Here is a 17,887-nt window from a genome sequence, read left to right as displayed (position 1 = left end):
GAGGGCTGTGCTGAGGGATGTCTTCAGTGCTATAGGTTGTGCAGCCTGTCTGAAACAACAGACATGTGGGAGTGAACTGCCTGTGAGAGGTGGGGAGACTTCAGCAGAGCTGTCTGGGAGAGACGTTTGACTTCAGCCATCAACTTCAAGGGGACATCTGGGGTTTTTTTTACACTTTGAGCACAGGCCCTCTTTGCATTCTCCTTGTTCTGTTTTTTTTTTTAATTTTCTAGATGGACACAGCCAGAATCTCCAACCATCCTGGGGGAGGGGGTGCTCTCTAGGATAGTAGATATCTTTGTGTTAATGGGGTTTTCAAATTCTCTGTGTGGTCTAACACTGTATCCCTTATTGGTGGGAATGTGTCATTTAGATCCTGACTGGGGAGGACTGGAATTCGGTGATGTATGATGGGATCATGGCTTATGGCGGCCCCTCTTTTCCAGGAATGTTGGTCTGTATTTACTTCATCATCCTCTTCATCTGTGGAAACTGTATCCTTTGATGCTACTCTTTTCTCCAAGTGGGGCTGAATTTAAAGCCACCCTTTACTACTTTGTTATGTCAGAAAATAATGAATTTAATACCTTACATTTTTACCTTTTCCCTAGGTCTGAATTTTGGCTTTGCACTGCCAAAAGTTAAACAAGTTTGTTTAATTTTAGCTAGTGCTAAGGCATATAAACAGATGTAAGAGCCAGCTGCATGCCAGGTCCGTATGCTAGCTTTTATTTAGTATCTTTACATGTTTAGTGTTCTTATTTTTCATTCCCCTTAATTCTCTCGTAGGTTTTTCTTTCCTGCCTCCTCCAGAAACTAATCTCTGTGTGTACCTGCCGGACTTACTGCATATTTTTGCTTTAATTGCCTTTTCAGTAATATATTCCATGTGCTTTCATCCAAGCCTTATGTGGAATAAAAATATGTATAATCTACAATATGCTATATACAAATGCTGTAATAGGAGTAACATATGTTTGACATAATTGATTTATGTGAGATCATATATTAATTCATGTATAAACTAACAGGAACTGCGTTCCATTTCAGTTACTGCAATCTATGTGTTCTTCAAACAGAAAATCGCGTGCTCTGTTATCTTCCAGCCTGTGCTGGTGTTAAGTAACTTCAGTTCTCTCTGGCTTCAAGGTGAAGTGAGGGCACTGTACATATCCGAGGAGGCACAAAGCACATTGCATGATTAGGCTGTGAGTGTCTTTTCACAGGAATTTGCATATAACATAGAGCTGTGGTTCTGTTCCATATCTCAGTTTGCTCCAAATTTGTTCATGTTTAGTTTCTGCTTCCTTAATAAATGGCCCTCCTGTGTCAGAGGAGACATTTCTTTTTATACTGATTCTTCTATAAAGCCACCTTGTAGTCTCAGCCCAGCTCTTCTGGCCTTTCCTCATAACTCAGATCTCTCAAACCCTGGTATTTGACATTTCAGTTGACCTACATGCCCTCTCTTCAAAGTGAGATGGTGCAATTCCACTTATCTGAAGGTCGAGGTAGGCAGTCTGCCTTCCAGCTTAAAAAAGCTACAATTTGGATCTCCTTGTGAACTGCAGAGGAAAATGTGAGCCAGCTCTACATGCTGGCTGACTTTGGAGCCATTAGACCTTGGAGCCCAGAGAGGGGGGTGGCTGTATTTCCAGACTAAGCCTTGAACTGGGGTTTACGTAAAAGTTATCATGGAGTAATAAGACCCACTCTTAAGAAATTTATAAAAGAAGCTGATGTTCATATTTGTAACATGAGATCTGAACGCTGACTGGCAAGACAAGAAAACAGTTGTGATTCCTTGCCCTTCAGCTACATGGGCATGACTGGCCATGCATGGACTCTCTGCTAGGAGATGGCAGAGTTGTAAGCTCAACCCTTCAATGCCCAGACTAAATCAATTTCTTTTTGGTTGCCTCAGAAATGCTAATGAGAGTGCTATGCTTGCTGTCCATAAAATCCACTCATGTCTATGGGAATACCTATAATGAGGTTGTTCAACTCAAGTACATAGACGAAAAATGGAAAGCGCAGGTTCCTTATGGTACGAAGTTCTTGAATATAAGTGTCTTAAAAAAAGTGACCTAAGCTGTCAAAGATGCAAAGCATTCGGCACTCCCTTATCTTCAGTGGGATTTGTTGCACAAAGTAAGACTCGTTTGGGAAATCGGAAACTAAAATGTAAGTCTGGACTTAGATGTTTTATATCAGTCATTCTGTTGTGAAATTTTGGAAACCCCACACAGTGTGTTAGCCATTTGGATGGAAGGTGTAGGTTTGTGCATGCTGGATATGCACATCCTGAACATTTATGTGAAATGGAAGTTTGGAAAATACAAGAGATCTGATGACAGGTTGCTAAAAAATTTCAATTAAGAAACCTTTGGTATAATGTTGTTCTGCAGTTTTCAAAGTCCATTTTCTTTAAGTAGCACACAAACAGATATCCTGCTGAATGTATTTTTGGCCATTGCTGTGGACAACCTTGCTGATGCTGAGAGTTTAACGTCTGCACAGAAAGAGGAGGAAGAGGAAAAAGAAAGGAAAAAGCTAGCTAGGTAAATCCATTTGGATACACCTATGCAGATGACACCAAGTTGGGTGGAAGTGTTGATCTGCTGGAGGGTAGGAAGGCCCTACAGAGGGACCTGGACAGGCTGGATCGTTGGGCTGGGGCCAACTGTATGAGATTCAACAAGGCTCAGTGCCTGGTCCTGCAGTTGCGTCACAGCAACCCCATGCAACGCTACAGGCTGGGGGAGGAGTGGCTGGAGAGCTGCCTGGCAGAAAAGGACCTGGGGGGTGTTGGTTGACAGCCGCCTGAACATGAGCCAGCAGTGTGCCCAGATGGCCAAGAAGGCCAATAGCATCCTGGCTTGTATCAGGAATAATGTGGCCAGCAGGACCAGGGAGGTGATAGTGCCCCTGTACTTGGCACTGGTGCGGCCGCACCTCGAGTACTGTGTTCAGTTTTGGGTCCCTCACTACAAGAAGGACATTGAGGTGCTGGAGCGTGTCCGAAGAAGGGCAATGAAGCTGGTGAAGGGTCTAGAGCACAAGTCTTATGAGGAGCAGCTGAGGGAGCTGGGGTTGTTTAGTCTGGAGAAGAGGAGGCTGAGGGGAGACCTTATTGCTCTCTACAGCTACCTGAAAGGAGGTTGTAGCGAGGTGGGGGTCGGTCTCTGCTCCCAAGTTAACAAGTGATAGGATGAGAGGTAAACAGCCTCAAGCTGCGCCAGGGCAGGTTTAGGTTGGATATTAGGAAATGCTTCTTCACTGAAAGGGTAGTCAGGCACTGGCACAGGCTGCCTAGGGAAGTGGTTGAGTCTCCATCCCTGGAGGTATTTAAAAGATGTTTTGATGTGGTGCTTGAGGACATGGTTTAGTGGTGGACTTGGCAGTGTTGGGTTAACGGTTGGACTCGATGATCTTAAGGGTCTTTTCCAACCTTAACGATTCTATGATTCTATGATCTACACTCACATGCACGCATTCCTGTGAATATAATTACACACATTACGCACATATATATGTGCAAGTAAGTATGTGTGTACATGTAATATATAACTTCTGTGCAGGTGTGTATAGATTATATATGTGACTAATGTAATTATATATGGAATTATGTATATATAAATTTTTATGTAAAAGAATTCAAACTAAAGGACAAAAAGGTGTCATGAGCTGGGATTCCCTACAGTTGCAATGATGTGAGCAGAAGAAAGGAAGTCTGGGTGACTGATGAGCTTTCAGGGCATCAGCAGAGAATGAGTGTGAAATGGTGTCAATGCCACAATCCCATTTGAATCTCCCTGTTACCTTCTGATTGCTTTGGACCACAAGGCATATTTTCAGACCCGTCGTTCCCCCCACAAGATTCAGCAGCTTCCTTCTCTTTTGATGCCACATGCTGTTCTTCTCTTGCCAGTTCTTTTAGTGTTTCTGCAGACTCTGAGGAGGCACAAGCTAGATTTAGAGCTTCTCTGTCATTCCCAGCTGCCCACAGTGGGGAAGCCTCTCCTTACTGGTTATTTCTATTCACTGTCTTCCAGGATGCTTGGGGGGGATCTCTTGTGCAGATCTTTCTGCTTCATCCTGTATGCTAGTCAGCAGGTTTCCCTGGCTCTGGGAGTGCAGCGAGGGGCAAAACCTTGTGTGCAACCTAGTGGAAGTCCACAAGATATGGGCTGAAAATGGTTCATGCCTTTGTCATTGGGTGAACAAAGAGATCTCTACTGACAGACCTAGAATACGCATGTGCAGAAACACACAAGCACATACTTCCTCCACATGTACGTGCACCCCCCACACACAAACCCATGGCATTGAGAAAGCTATATAATAAAAGGATGCTGTATAGAATTAGAGCAGAGTTTCTGCCTTTGCCTGCAGATGAGGACAAGGCGGAGCTGCTGGTATGTGAGCTGGACTCAGAATGGAGGTGCCAGGCAGCTGATCATTCTCATGGTGTGTGCTGTACTACGTGAAGTTCCTGAAAGGGAAACAGCTTTTCACCTTTGCAACTCTTTGCTTTTTATCTTGTAAAATTGTTAGGACTGCTAGTCCTGAAAAGAAACAGGAGATAGAAAAAACAGCTGTGGAGGAGGAGACAAAGGAGGAGAAAATTGAGCTGAAATCGATCACTGCTGATGGAGAATCCCCGCCTGCTACCAAGGTAAGGTCTGCTGCCAGCCAGCGCTCTCTGTGCAGTGATGGCATGAACAGCTTGAGTTTCTGAGGGAATGAAAACCCTCTGCCTTGTCTGATAAAGGCTTTGCTTCTCTTCCATTTCTGTCAGATCAACGTGGATGATTATCAGCCCAATGAAAATGAAGAAAAGAGCCCATATCCCACAACAGAAGCACCAGGTATGTATCTTCTTCTTCTTAGCCCTGATTCGACAAAGAGAAGCTCCAGTTGCTAATGCACATAAAGCCAAATTGTGATAACAGATATGCTGAACATGTAATGCTTTCATGATGGGACAGGATGATGTGCTTGCCTGTGTTTGCACAGGTGTGGACTTGGTCCTTTGCAGTCCCTATACTGATTGGTATATTGGAAATACAGAGCTTTACAGAGAACCAAATCAAATTATATACAAATGTCTGTATATGAAAATATACATATGACTGTTTTCAGTCCATTTTCTCAGTATTCAGCAGTCAGGGGAGACTCACAACAGATACTCATGAAAGCCAAAGTGCTGAATGCCTTTTTGCACTTTTTTCTAATCAAAAAAGACAGTGTGACTTATTAACATAATTCTAAAGGCATTAGATCTCAGCCTATAATTGGAAAAAACAAGCTAGATCATTAGTTAGGCTAGTCTTCAGGTCAGTTGGACCTAAGTAACTTTATCGTCAGATACTTAAAAGATTGGCTGAAGAAATCTCAGAACTTCAAGTAGTTTTTCTTCAAGAGATCCTGAATAGGGGGCTGGGGTTGGAGCAGAAGAATTATAAGCTAGTCAGTTCAACTTCCATTCTTGGAAAAGTGCTGGAACAAATGATTAAACAAACTATATGACTGCAAGATAAGAAGATAACTAGCCAACATAGATTTGCCAAGAACAAATCACGTCAAACCACCCTTATTTTCTTCTAAAAGGGGCTGACAAGACTTGTAGATGGGAGAAAAGAAGTAGATGTCATATTCTTTAGTTTTGCTAAGGCTTCTGACTGTCTCTTGTAACATTCTTATAAGCTGGCTAGAAAAACATGGTCTAGACGATTGGGAGAGAAATTGGTCAGACCCTTTATGTGGAGAGTAATGATGACCCAAGTGAGGTTCCACAACCCAAGGGCCTGTCCTGAGTTCAGTTCAGTTCATTGTTAATGACCCGAATGATGGAAGAGGAAATATGCCTATTACATTTGCAGATTGCGTGAAGCTAGGAAGGACAGGAAGCATGCTGGAGGGCAGCATTAGAATTCAAAGAGCTCTTGAGGAACTGGATAAATGGTCTAAATAAAACTGAAAGTGCCAGGCTCTACACGTAGACGTGAATAAACAATTCACAAATAAAGGATCTTAGGTGACAGCTAGTTAGGTAACAGTCCTTGAGAAAAGAATCTGAATCTTATGATCACAAACTCAACAGGTGCCAACAACATTTTGCTGTCTTTCAAAAGGCAAGCAAGTAGTGAGATTTATAAACAGTGAAAACATGACCCTTAGTCCAGTTATGGGTTTCTTCTAACTGATCAGTGAAAGCTAACCAGAGCAAAGCAATTGTTTTATTCTGTTCACTATGGATAAGATCTCAGGTGGGATATCATATGTCATTTTGGGTGCTCTGCTTAGGAGAAGTGGGGCTGACCTGGAAGGAAATTAGAAGAGCATGGTGAAAACAATGCTAGTAGGAAGCAAGAACTAAGATTGAAAGAATTGTGGTCACTTGAGCTGGGAAAGGCAGGAGAAATATCTTCAAATGCATGAAAGCCTGTTACGGGTAGGAGGGGAATGATCTCCATTATGAAGAAGTAACAGATTTAAGATTCACACCAGGGGAGAATTTTCTGATGGTGAGGCTAGAAAAGATCTTGAAGATGGTTGTGGAAGCCCAGCATCATTGAATGTTGTTAAGAACAGGTCAGAAAAATATCTGCCAGAAAAGGCTTAGGTATAATAATTTGTTGATCCTGGCTTAGCAGAGGCATGAACCAGAGGGCCTTTTGTGATCCTTTCCTGCTCTGCTGCATTTCTATGATTATGTAACAGGCTGTAATAGGTAATAAAACACAGTCTTCAATTCCATGATTCCTGATAAATGTCTGATAATAGGTTGATGTGATAGGGTAAAAAAAGACACAATAGTTCATTTTAAATAGATGGACAAGGGTTTCAGACAAGCGAAAAGGAAAACTGTTCATTGCATTTGATTTTCAGTACAAAAAATGCCCACATTTGCTATACTTGTATTCATCCATGTTTATAGCACACTTCTCAGGAATAGAGTGTGGTTTCAACACCATGCAATACTGTTTTAACATTGCCTGGGGCAGATCACTCTGTCTTTAATCTTCCCAGCACCTCTATAGGCAGAGGCACTTATTGGACACACATCCCCAGTTGCTAAGGGGTTTGTGGGAGTCTTTAGTCAGAAGCACAGATTAAAACAGCTGTCTTGGATTTGCAGACCATTACATTTTTTTCAAGTGAAGGTACAGTCACCTGCATATCAAATTTCAGCCTACTGATAATAGAATTGTGTTTTAGTTACCTTCTGCGGATAGCTTAGAAATAATCCGGCATGTGAACTATATGACAAAAACTACATCTACAGTTTGTGTCGTGGACATTTTATCTGCAGCCGTGCATCGGATTAGAGCACAGAAAATTAAGTAAAAACACTTTTAATTCCTCCTGCCTTGGGGTGCCAATCCCTGGCTTGGCATACTTTTGAACAGAACCTAAAATTTGAATGGATGGTCAGGTTTTGTCCGGTTTCCGATTAGAAATGCAAAGGAACAGCATCTTGGTTATTTGCCATTGTATGATGCCATTTCTAACCAGGCCTATTCTCTAAATTGTGTATCAATTCTTTGTGAAGAGTGAAGTTGATCTCTAACAGGTCACAAAATTACCTGACCACTTCTTTTAGAGTTCATGAAAGTCAACCATGACTCAGATGCAGTAAAGTTTTGTAAATTCCTTGTTACAGCAGATTTACCATAGTCATCTATTCCATTTTGCTGTATAAAGCTCAGACACACTCAGGCCCTCTCAGAGCTGATGTGGCATGTCATATCTGCCTTGTCAGTTTTGGGGAACAAGGCTCCAAGTCTTTCCTTGGCATTAGCAAGAAAGAATTTCCCAGTGCCCACATGTACACCTGTCCCGTTCCCTTGTGGCCATCTGACCAGTCCAGAATCCTGCTGATTGCTGATGGGTCCAGCTGTGGTACAGGAGATGCTGTGCAGCCATATACAGCCCATCTGGGAACACAGCTTTTCTTGCCCACTTGCGTGTGGATCCATTTCGGCTGTGCTTTGAGTGAAGCATCCTATTGCTTCTTAGATGCAGTCAGCTGGTTCTACCTATTTTCTGTTTATGATTTAAGCTGTTAATGCCTGTGACCTTTCCATGGCTGTGTACCATTCCATCCTCTGAAAACATCCTTCACCCTAACTCAGTGTTCAGAAACAATTTGAAATGGTCACTTCGTTTTCCCTTTATTCTTTCAACCTACGTTGCTCAATCTCCTATTTGTTTCTGCTGCTTCAACCAGTTTTCTCAATAACCTCTTCTGACTCTATTTGCTACACAGTGTTCCTCTTAGCCCTCAGAATACTCTGTGTACTCGCAGCTCATCAGATTACCTATCCTCTTTGTTGGAAGGAGAGACTAATTCTTGCAGAGATTTGTATACACTAGAAGGATTATTATGATGATATGTTTATTATAGGAAGACAGGGAGCTAGTCTTGCAGTCTAGTACAGAAACAGAGAAAGAATTCAGAACGTCAGATGAAGGTAAAAGCTTGTGATGATTCATGGGAGCTTGAAGCAAAGCAATGTCCTTACACAAGAGTTCTGGTCTTTGTACAGTAAAAAAAAAAAAAAAAATCCTCATCGTCGAATTTCTCACTGATGCTGCACTGTAGCCTGTGTGTGCTTACAGCTTCACTACCAAAGGACATCACCATTCTAATGAAGATGACAAGTCAAGATGACAGTCCCAGATTTGAATTTCCTGGAACTTTAGAAGAGTTCAAACCTAGATCTGAACTTGGCAGCTCTGAGTCATGTTTCTTTATGATTTCATGGCAAGCTTGACTAGAAGGGTCACTTTTTAAACATAAATATACCTTAGGTATAGAAAACAGTCAAAGAACAAGTGTTGGATTGCAGCCGATGTGCTGCCCAGCCCATCTGTGAATACCATGTTGACCTTTGCTTCTAGGAATGCTGGCAAGTGTGCAACATACTGTTTCTATATGCAGGAAGATAGCTTAGGTAGTGACCTGAGCTAAGGCTGTAATGATATTATTCTTTGCGTATTTGGGCCTCAGTGTTTCCTTTCTTCTGTGCCCTAGACCCTACTTTAAATGAAAAATATTTAGAACATTATTCTTTATCTATGGCTGAGGAACTGAATGTGTTTTCCAGTCTGAAGGTATGTGGTTGCCAGAGTCATTAATATATTCCTTGCTGTATGGCAGACACAAGAAAAAGAGGAGAGGAACAGTGTTCTTTATGGTCTTTATGGGGTTGATCCTTCTGCTAGGAGTCCGTTTTCCTGAGACGTTGCTCCATACCCATTTAAAAGTGTTTTATTAAGCATTCCTCCAAGTAAAAGAAAAAGAATGATCTAATAGTGAAGGCACAGAGCAGGGACTCAGAATACTATTCAGCATACTAGTACTCACTCTCTCAAATATCCTATGTGATCATGGGCATCGGTATTCTGGACTGTTAAAGAAGAAAAATAATTTCTTTACCTCGCTCGTTGTCAGCCCACTCTGAAATCTGTAGATAAAAGGTGCAAGTGCAAAGTATTGTAATATTATATAAATATGAGCATTAACACCAGTTTTACAAGTACTATGCATAAAAGTACTTCTGAAAGAATGTTTCTTTAACTAATAAAGCCTGTAGAAAGAGCATTATAAAGTATATTACAACATAAAATTGAGCTGTTAAAAAATAGACTGCCTTAAAAAGTACAAGCTCTATGTACCAGCTAAACATCTATCCAAAAATCTATGAAGTGAATTTGAGCTGAACTCTTGCTACTAGAAGTGTAAAGAAAGAATCCTATTTGCATGCAATAATGGCATGCATTGAAAAGGCCACTTTTCTCCTGTCTCTGACATCTAGATTAGGATCTGTGCTGATTCATCTGTTCTTTCTGATGTGTCCATTACCAGATCGAGTACAGTACCTGACCCTAAAGGAACAGGCTCTTTCTGGAATTTACCTCACTTTATGGACTCAAGATAAACCTTTTAATTAGAGTTTCCTCCTTTGCATTGGCTGGAAGATGAATCAGTTGCATCTAACCTGTCAGGCTCCTTTCTTAAAATATTTTCTCCTGTCTTGCTGATTAAGTGAGAGGATTGGGATCTTTAAAATAGCAAAATCCTATCATGTCATTTACAAAACAGCATCTGACTTCAGCAGGTAGAAGAAATCCTCAAAGGTGGAAGGTTCTCTTTCACATACTGCTTAGCCCGCATCTCTGTGTTTTATTCCTTGAGGGTGCTCACTGATCTGCACAGTGCCTGGAGATCTGCTCCACAGGCATCAGGTTCAAGAGTGTCAGCCTTGTTCCTTGTACCTTTTCAATCTTCCCCCCACTGAATTATGAAAGGGGACAATTTTAAGAATTTCTGATTGGTGTAAGTCAAAGTGGCCATGTTCCATGTTTGCTCTGGAGCATACATGCGCTCATCCAGACACAATCCCAGATGTGGCAGTGGCTCTATGGAGAGCCTTCCAAAGAGGAGGAAAGCAGATCTTGATGAACTGGAGGAATGGTCTGAAGAAAATAAGATGCAGTTCCATAAGGATGAAGTCAAAGTGCCACTCTTGGGAATAATCAGCAGCACAAATGCAAAGAGGGGAGTGACAGGCTAGGCAGCCGTTCTGTGGTAAATAATCTGTGCTTTGTGCACATCAGAACCTGATGGCAAATTAATGCCAGAGTGTAATGAAAAGAAGTGCCTATGAAGGACATTTAAACAGGAAGATAGTATTATAAAATATAAGAAGTAATCCAGCTCTCCACTGCACCAGTAGAAACTCAACTGCAGGTTAATCCTGCAGTTAATACTGAAGGAAAGTAGTGAGAATGATCAGAGACCTAAGGAACACAGCACCTCAGGAAAGACTGTTGTCGTTTTGCTCTAGAAACCAGAAATCCTCGCAGAGGCATGATAACGGTTCTCAAGTATGTAAAAGCCTTCTGCAAGAGGAAGGGAATTCTCTGTTTTCTGTGTCCATGGAAAATATGAGAATAGGTAATGGATTTAGACCATAGCAAGAAAGGTTCAAGTCAGTCATTAGAAGAAGCGTTTTTTGCAGAAGGGACAGTGAACCATCTGAGGAGACCGTTGTGAGGATATTGTGCATGTACAGCATTAATGGTTTTACAGAGAGACTAGATCAATGTCTGCCAGGGCAAGCACTGGGCAGTGGATGCTGCCTTGGAGAAAGGAAGTGGACAAGGAACCTCAAGCTTTCATCATCCTATTTCAATAATTCTTAGTTTTTAGTTCTAGTTATGACAGCGACAAATGCCCCAGCACTTCAGAACGGGTTGTGTTTTGCATTAAAAGACAAAAATGCTTCTTGCAGCAGAGGAAGATGAGGAAGAACCTGAGATGCCTGTCGGCCCTCGGCCTCGCCCAATGTCTGAGCTGCACCTCAAGGAAAAGGCTGTGCCCATGCCTGATGCCAGTGCTTTTTTCATCTTCAGTCCTAACAACAGGTATTTAAGAGACTGCTTAGCTGGAACAAGGAGGCGAAGAGCAGGTACCCCTTCCATGCTGGGCCCCAAAGGTTATGTGGTGTAGAGCTCCCTTCCAGCAGTTCATATCAGAGACCTCCTTTGACCGGTCACTCCTTTAAAGGCCCTGGCATGAAATCCTCATGAAAGCACAACTGTAGGGAACCCCCTAACAATATTCAGTGGGAGTTCATGGCACCTGCAAGGCTGATTGAAGACACAAATCATGAAAGCTTCAGAAATAAGGGACTTGGAGGCAAGTCAGTAATTGGAATTCCCCAACATATTCAGGTCCAAATGGCAAGCAAGCCATCATGCAATCAGTCAAGCGTGAGGTAGGAGCTTCCTGTCCTAATGGCTGCTCAAAATCCACTCCCAGTAGGGAGTTCACGTGTCTCTGCTCATTCTTACGCGTCAAGGACAAGCATACAAGAAAAGGGAGGAGGATGAGAGTCCATAGCTCTGAGGGGAGACTGAGAAGATTAATTCTTCTCTCACACTTTTCCCTTTGGCTCCTGCAGTGTGGCTTCACATTGCCCTACCTGTCTTTCCAACACGGATGTGCGAGACCAATACTGTGAGTGGCAGGCTGAGCTATGACACAGGGGAATATATCTTCCCAAGGGTGCAGAAGTGAGCTCACTGCCCGGTGGTCTGTGCAATACCATGTATCCCCCGCATTGGGGAATTGGCCTCCAAACACAGCCCCAAAGTAAGGCAGGGCTCTAAAAGTACATCTGAATTCAGAGACAGTCTTTCCACAGCAGGGCTAGTGCCACTCCTCCTTGGGTATGTGCAACAGGGAGGGACTGATGATAATTGGGACTCATGGACTCTAATGCCAGCTTTGCCACCCACCCACTGTCGCTTGTTGAAGAAGTAAATTAACCTCTGCAATCATCTGTAAAATTGCTGTAATAGTGGCTTGGAGGCTTAACAGCCAAAAGTAGAGCTAAATAGATTAATGAAGTGCCTCTAGAATTATGCATAGGACTGTTATGAGGTTTAACTCCTCGTATCCTGATACCAGTGTATGGAAGGTGCTGTAATGGTCTCCAGTAAATATACTGCTGTTGATGGGAGACTGCTACTTGTTTACTTGCTAGTTTCCCACTAAGAGCACCAAGCGCTTTATATTACAGTGATGTTTAGCAGATGCCCTGCATGGCACGATGTCCTCCCAGAAGCCCTTTGCAAATGCCAGCATGCCCTATATCCATTTGGCCAGATCTGTGTGCTGTTAGCAAGGTAGCTCCCACATTACTCCTGCTCAGTGACACTCCAGTCCCAGCTCAAAAAGACATCGGCCACCCCGGAGCCTGTTTCTACTGCTTTTCCCCCTAAATGAATGGGCAATGGTTCTGTGAATGAAAGCAAGGGATATAATTTTGGGTTGGCAGGTTTCAGACCACATCTAAATCACAAAAGGCTCTGTCACGAGGGAGTGACTGTTCTCCATTCAAACGCACCAAGCGTGAGTCCTGCAGGCAGCCGATCACTCTGTGTGCATCACTGCATGACGTGGAGAGCCAAGGCTGCCCAGCACCCAGCAGGGCCAAGCACAGCTGCCTGGGCCCATCGATCTCCCTGCTGCTGAGGCAGAGGGAAGCTGCTCTGCAGAACAGTCCTCCGGGGCCAGTCCTGCTGGCAAAAAAGGAGGGGGGAATTTTTCCCAGGTCTTGCTGTTTTCTGAGAGATAAAGTTATTCCTCTCCTCTCTCTTGCAGGTTTCGTGTCCACTGCCATCGAATCGTTAACGATAACATTTTCACCAACCTGATCCTATTTTTCATCTTGCTCAGCAGCATCTCCCTGGCAGCTGAGGACCCCGTCCGACACCTCTCCTTTAGGAACCAAGTATGCTTCCCATCCTCCTTCCCTCGCTGTGTGTGGTACAAACAGATCATGAGTTGAAGTCAGGAAAGGCAGAAGAGACTGCATCAGAGGCTTTGGGAGTGACTCTCTTCCCTGATTTGTGCTTTTGTAGGCTGCGTGTGAAATCATTGGGCTTTGCAGGGAACATGAGTCGGTGCAGAATTTGGCCTCTAATTCATTTCAGAAGTGTGTGCAGGGGAAGGAAGGACAGGAGGCTGAAGCGAAATTATTGTTCCCTGGGATTAAGGCATTAGAAATGGTCTGTAGAAATATTGATTGGAATACAGATAATTCTAATTATTTGCAGGTTCTCCTGCCGCGTGCTTTCTTTTGAACTAAAAAGTTCAGGGCCTGATTTTTGCTTTGTTCACGCTGGTGTAAATCAGGAGTAACATTCTTGAGTTTGATGCAGTCACTCTGGGGGAAATTGGTGTCATCAAGGTTAGAATCAGGCTATTTGAATGTAAGCTGCAAAGCTATCATTAAATTTGAGATAATCCTCAGAAAATATGCTGTGCTCCTCTCCTCACCAGCCTGGGGGGAGAAGAGGAAGGCATTCAGCATGGAGATACATTCTCACCTTCTTTCCTGACCATTCTGATTAGCCTTTTGAAACGTTCAGTGCTCCCTTAACTTTGCCAGTGATTGTTTCCATTAATCTGGGGTCATTGCAGAAATCAGAAGAGTCAGTAGTCATATGTGAGACTTCTGATCTCTGCTGTCTGCAATGGCATTTTGGTGCCATTATGCTGGAAGAGCTTGCTAGGCTTAAAGAGTGGGACAATTTTTTTTTTGTTGTTTAATAATAAAACCTTAATTTAATGCTCAGTGTTCTACCTCCCTGAAATATCCTGACCCGAGCATGCATTTAAACACATATGTGCATGCAGAGAAGGTGTTAATGGAGGTTTATTCCTGAGCTTATCTCAGAGCTGCTTTCCATTTTGTCCTGAAGTAGGGTGCTAAATAATAGTCAAACCTGTGCCTCCAATGACCCACTAGTACACGGCTGAGTGTGCCCACCATGTAGGGATAAACATATGTCAATATGTATTAGCACTGCAGCATGATGTCAGCTGGTATATGGGCTTCTGACATGCCACGGAAGCTGCTGCAGAATCTGCAGCAGAGACATTTAAATGAGAAAAAAAAGTAGTCAAAGCTGGTTGTCCTGGATAAAAGAGCTGAAGGTTTGGAGCAAATTGTTGTCTTGTGTATTTGAAGCCACTGATGCTGCATGAAAATCTGTGTTTAATTTTTGCAGGTACAGATGTTTAAAATGTATCATACAAGGGGACACAGACAAGATGTTTGGGTTGCAAATGTGGTCTGCCTTTACACTTTGACAGTAGAACAGTAAGATTGTGTCCTGTCCTGTGCCCACACAGAGGCCTGGGAGGGAAAGAAAGAAACCAAGCTGAAAGCAAACCAACTGCCTTTACCTTCCCTCTGGGACAATATAATCAGGCATTAACCTGTGCTCAAGGACTCGTGCAGACTAGTGCTGCTGTTGACACAAACTGTCCAGGGCAGGAAGACAGAAACAGAAAGAACACCCTCTAGCATGGGCTAGCAAAGAGACTTGGAGGCTGCTTCTATTCCGGGGTGGGCTAGCAGCTGCGTCTTTGTCTGTCTTGTGTCACACAGGGCTCAGGCAGCAAGTTTTTTTGAAGTGCCTCCCCAGCCTGATCAAACAGCTTTTAAAGCCCAAGCAAGTCCTAAGACTTCATGCGCTCACAACATTCTCCTGTTTGCACCTTGGCAAGGTGCTCATTCATTTTAATATATTCTAGAGTAAATTCATATTTAGATAATAATAAATATGCCTACTGATAAATGATACTGCCTGCACAGGTGGAGCAGTGATCATTTTCATTAAGCATGATTTCATCTATAAGAGATGTCTTTACTAGCTGCAGCTTTGGGGCCAGATTCACCAGTATGCTCTAGCTGCTTTGCAGTGCTCTCGTGATGTAAAGTAGCTGCAGGTACAGCTTAATCATCTACTTTAATCAAGTTTATGGCTGCTTTATGTTGGTGGAGTCATGCAAAGCAGCCTGAGAGTACCCATGAATCTGACCCATTGATTATAAAATTATTCCATTGATATAATAACCAAATGTCAGGACCTACAAGGCAGCAATGCAAGGGGACATTTCCAGTTATAATGTGTGTAAATTAATATAGGATGCAATTGAGATCTGTCCATCCTTGAAATGGCCCTTTTTGAATTCTCTAAGTTGCAAAAATTGATAGAGCCCAAGACAGCCTTGAAGAAGCGAGAACAACTTGGGGTCAAAAATTGAGCAATGACCTGAAGAATTTTAAGTTACACAGTAGCAGTAAGTGATACATCCCCCTATTTGACATTCAGTGTCTGCAAATCAGTCCAGATTTGGATCATGCTTAAACAGTGCAATCTAAAATAACCCTGTAGTTTGCAGTAGCTACCCCACTGCCCATGGCATACCATGCTGTCAGAATCTAGCCACCTATAAATCTGAGTTAGGGTACGGGCATTGAGATACAATAAACACCTGTGGGATGGGAGAGGACAGTTTACTGCTGTATGTTTATTAGTGTTTTAGCAGTAAAGATTTAAATTTCACAAATGATCAGTTTTCTACAGCTTCCATATATTGACCTTCCGGTTTAGAACTTGGTTAAGCTAAAAGAACAGTAATCCAAGGGCATGATACTTTTGATTTTCACCATTTGTAGTGTAGATAACACTAAAATGGCTTGGGATACTGGAATACATTGGAAACAAAGAGTTCAATTCTGGTCCTGTTAGTCAATGAGAAAGTTCCCATTTGCTTTTGTGGGATGTCAACTGATCGAAAGATGTTTCTGTCATTGATGCTGTTACTTTGAAAATCACTTTACGCTTCCAGACTTGCTGTTGCCTTCTGTGACACTCTAGGGCCACTTTTTGTGGCCTGCTATGCATGCCAGCAGTATCCCCATCACTAGGTCTAAGTTCATGGGAATGATGAGTGTTTCAGCTTGCCTGTTATCCAGGATGCCAATAGAAAGATGCAAGATTGAAATTAGGCACCTTTAGCACACGACTAAATTATGGTTGCAATACAAGAGCCGGGATTCTGTTCAATTGGCAGAGTCTTTGTTATTCATCCTAATCCAAGCCAAATCAGGATAGAGAAAAAAAAGTGCTAGAGCATGAATTTGCAGTTTGCTTTTCTTCCTTTGCAAGAGGCACAGACAAGCCAGAATATAAGTTAATAAGAAGGAATCTCATGTTTTCCACTGAGAGACCAGGCATCCTTGTATTCTCAGTTTGGAAGTCTATTTGGGAAAACCCTTTAATTGTCTGTTCTTTATCAGATTTAAAAAAAAAAAAAAAAAGCTGAAGAAAATCCTACAACAACAACCAAAAGGTTATTTTGCCTCTAGAGCTCTCATGGGATTGTAACTCGGAAAAGATTTCATGTAATGTGCTTCTTGTCCTCTGCGCCAGTACCTTCATTGCATTCAACAGGACGTTGTTACAAAACCATTTCCTATATAGTCCTCCTTGTTCCCTTGTTAAAAGGCATATGTATTTGATTTTGAACTGTGATTTCCCATTCAAGTGATCAGTCACTGGTCTACCCTCCCTGCTCCTATTCCCTTTTGTTTTTACAGATTCTCTTTTATTTTGATATAGTTTTTACTGTCATTTTCACCATTGAAATTGCTCTGAAGGTAAAGTGCCCATCTTCTCTACCATAACGTGTTCACAAGCTTACTAGTTTTCTGCCACTATCTGTTGCTAACACACACACGCCTGTTTGTTCCTGGGTCACATTCAGTACCACTAACCCGATTGTGCTTATTTTTCAGATCCTAGGCAATGCAGACTATGTCTTCACTAGTATCTTTACATTAGAAATTATTCTTAAGGTAACCAATCTGAGCAATACACTTGTTTTCTCCTTTCTTTCTCTTTCTTTCTCTCTCTCTCTCTTTTCCTGTCTTTCTCTCTATCACTCTCTTTTTCTGTTTTTTTTTTAACCCATTATTATCTCAACACAAGGGATTGTTTATCTTTTCATTTTATCGTTTTGGTAGTTGCTTAAAAAGTCTTCTGTGAAATTTTGATAGTCAAACTTGTAATTCAGAGCCTATATCAAAACAATGCTTTTTAGGAGATTTGCAATGAAGGGATGATCCTGTAGGGAAAAAGTAAGAGGGGACCAAGAAAAAGGCCATCACCCCATAAATTTCTCTCTCTGCCCTGGCCAGTCTTTCCAAAAGAGGATTTGTTTGCTGTGCAAGGAACCCTGAGCACATACACCTCCCCTTACACGTGCTACAACCCAAAGAGAAGGTCTCTGTTCTGCACAAGTCATGAGGCTGGGCCAGAGGGCGGCCGATGACTTCTGTAAGGTTACAGGGTGCACAGTCAAGTAGGAGACAGGGACCGCAGTGCAGAAGCTCACTTTTTACGTGTGGAGAGGTAACCAAGAGTACAAATCACTGAAATACCAAGGACTGTAGCTGCGAATGAGAATTGCTGCATCGCCTGTTTGAAACCCAGCTTCCCGTTTCCCAGG

General features: G+C 42.5%; 1 protein-coding gene across 20 annotated transcripts in view; it reads left to right on the top strand.

Moving 5' to 3' along the window:
- CACNA1C (calcium voltage-gated channel subunit alpha1 C) overlaps nucleotides 1–17,887 on the top strand; it is a gene marked incomplete at its 5' end in the record, with an annotated part of 481,188 nt that overhangs the window by 381,814 nt on the left and 81,487 nt on the right. For 9 of the 20 annotated variants that reach the window (XM_082309328.1, XM_082309325.1, XM_082309323.1 and 6 more), the window contains 7 exons: nucleotides 374–494; nucleotides 2,447–2,561; nucleotides 4,558–4,678; nucleotides 4,802–4,871; nucleotides 11,307–11,439; nucleotides 13,184–13,313; nucleotides 16,977–17,036. In XM_082309328.1, coding sequence (XP_082165454.1) covers nucleotides 374–494; nucleotides 2,447–2,561; nucleotides 4,558–4,678; nucleotides 4,802–4,871; nucleotides 11,307–11,439; nucleotides 13,184–13,313; nucleotides 16,977–17,036 — 750 coding nt within the window. Of the gene's footprint in view, nucleotides 1–373; nucleotides 495–2,446; nucleotides 2,562–4,557; nucleotides 4,679–4,801; nucleotides 4,872–11,306; nucleotides 11,440–13,183; nucleotides 13,314–16,976; nucleotides 17,037–17,174; nucleotides 17,235–17,887 lie in introns of all 20 variants that reach the window. The other 11 variants (XM_082309322.1, XM_082309335.1, XM_082309337.1 and 8 more) reach the window with 2 other exon arrangements.

This window comes from Platalea leucorodia (assembly GCF_965183815.1).
Source record: "Platalea leucorodia genome assembly, chromosome: 4".
Classification (NCBI taxonomy): domain Eukaryota; kingdom Metazoa; phylum Chordata; class Aves; order Pelecaniformes; family Threskiornithidae; genus Platalea; species Platalea leucorodia.
This window is presented reverse-complemented; position numbering and strand designations above follow the sequence as displayed.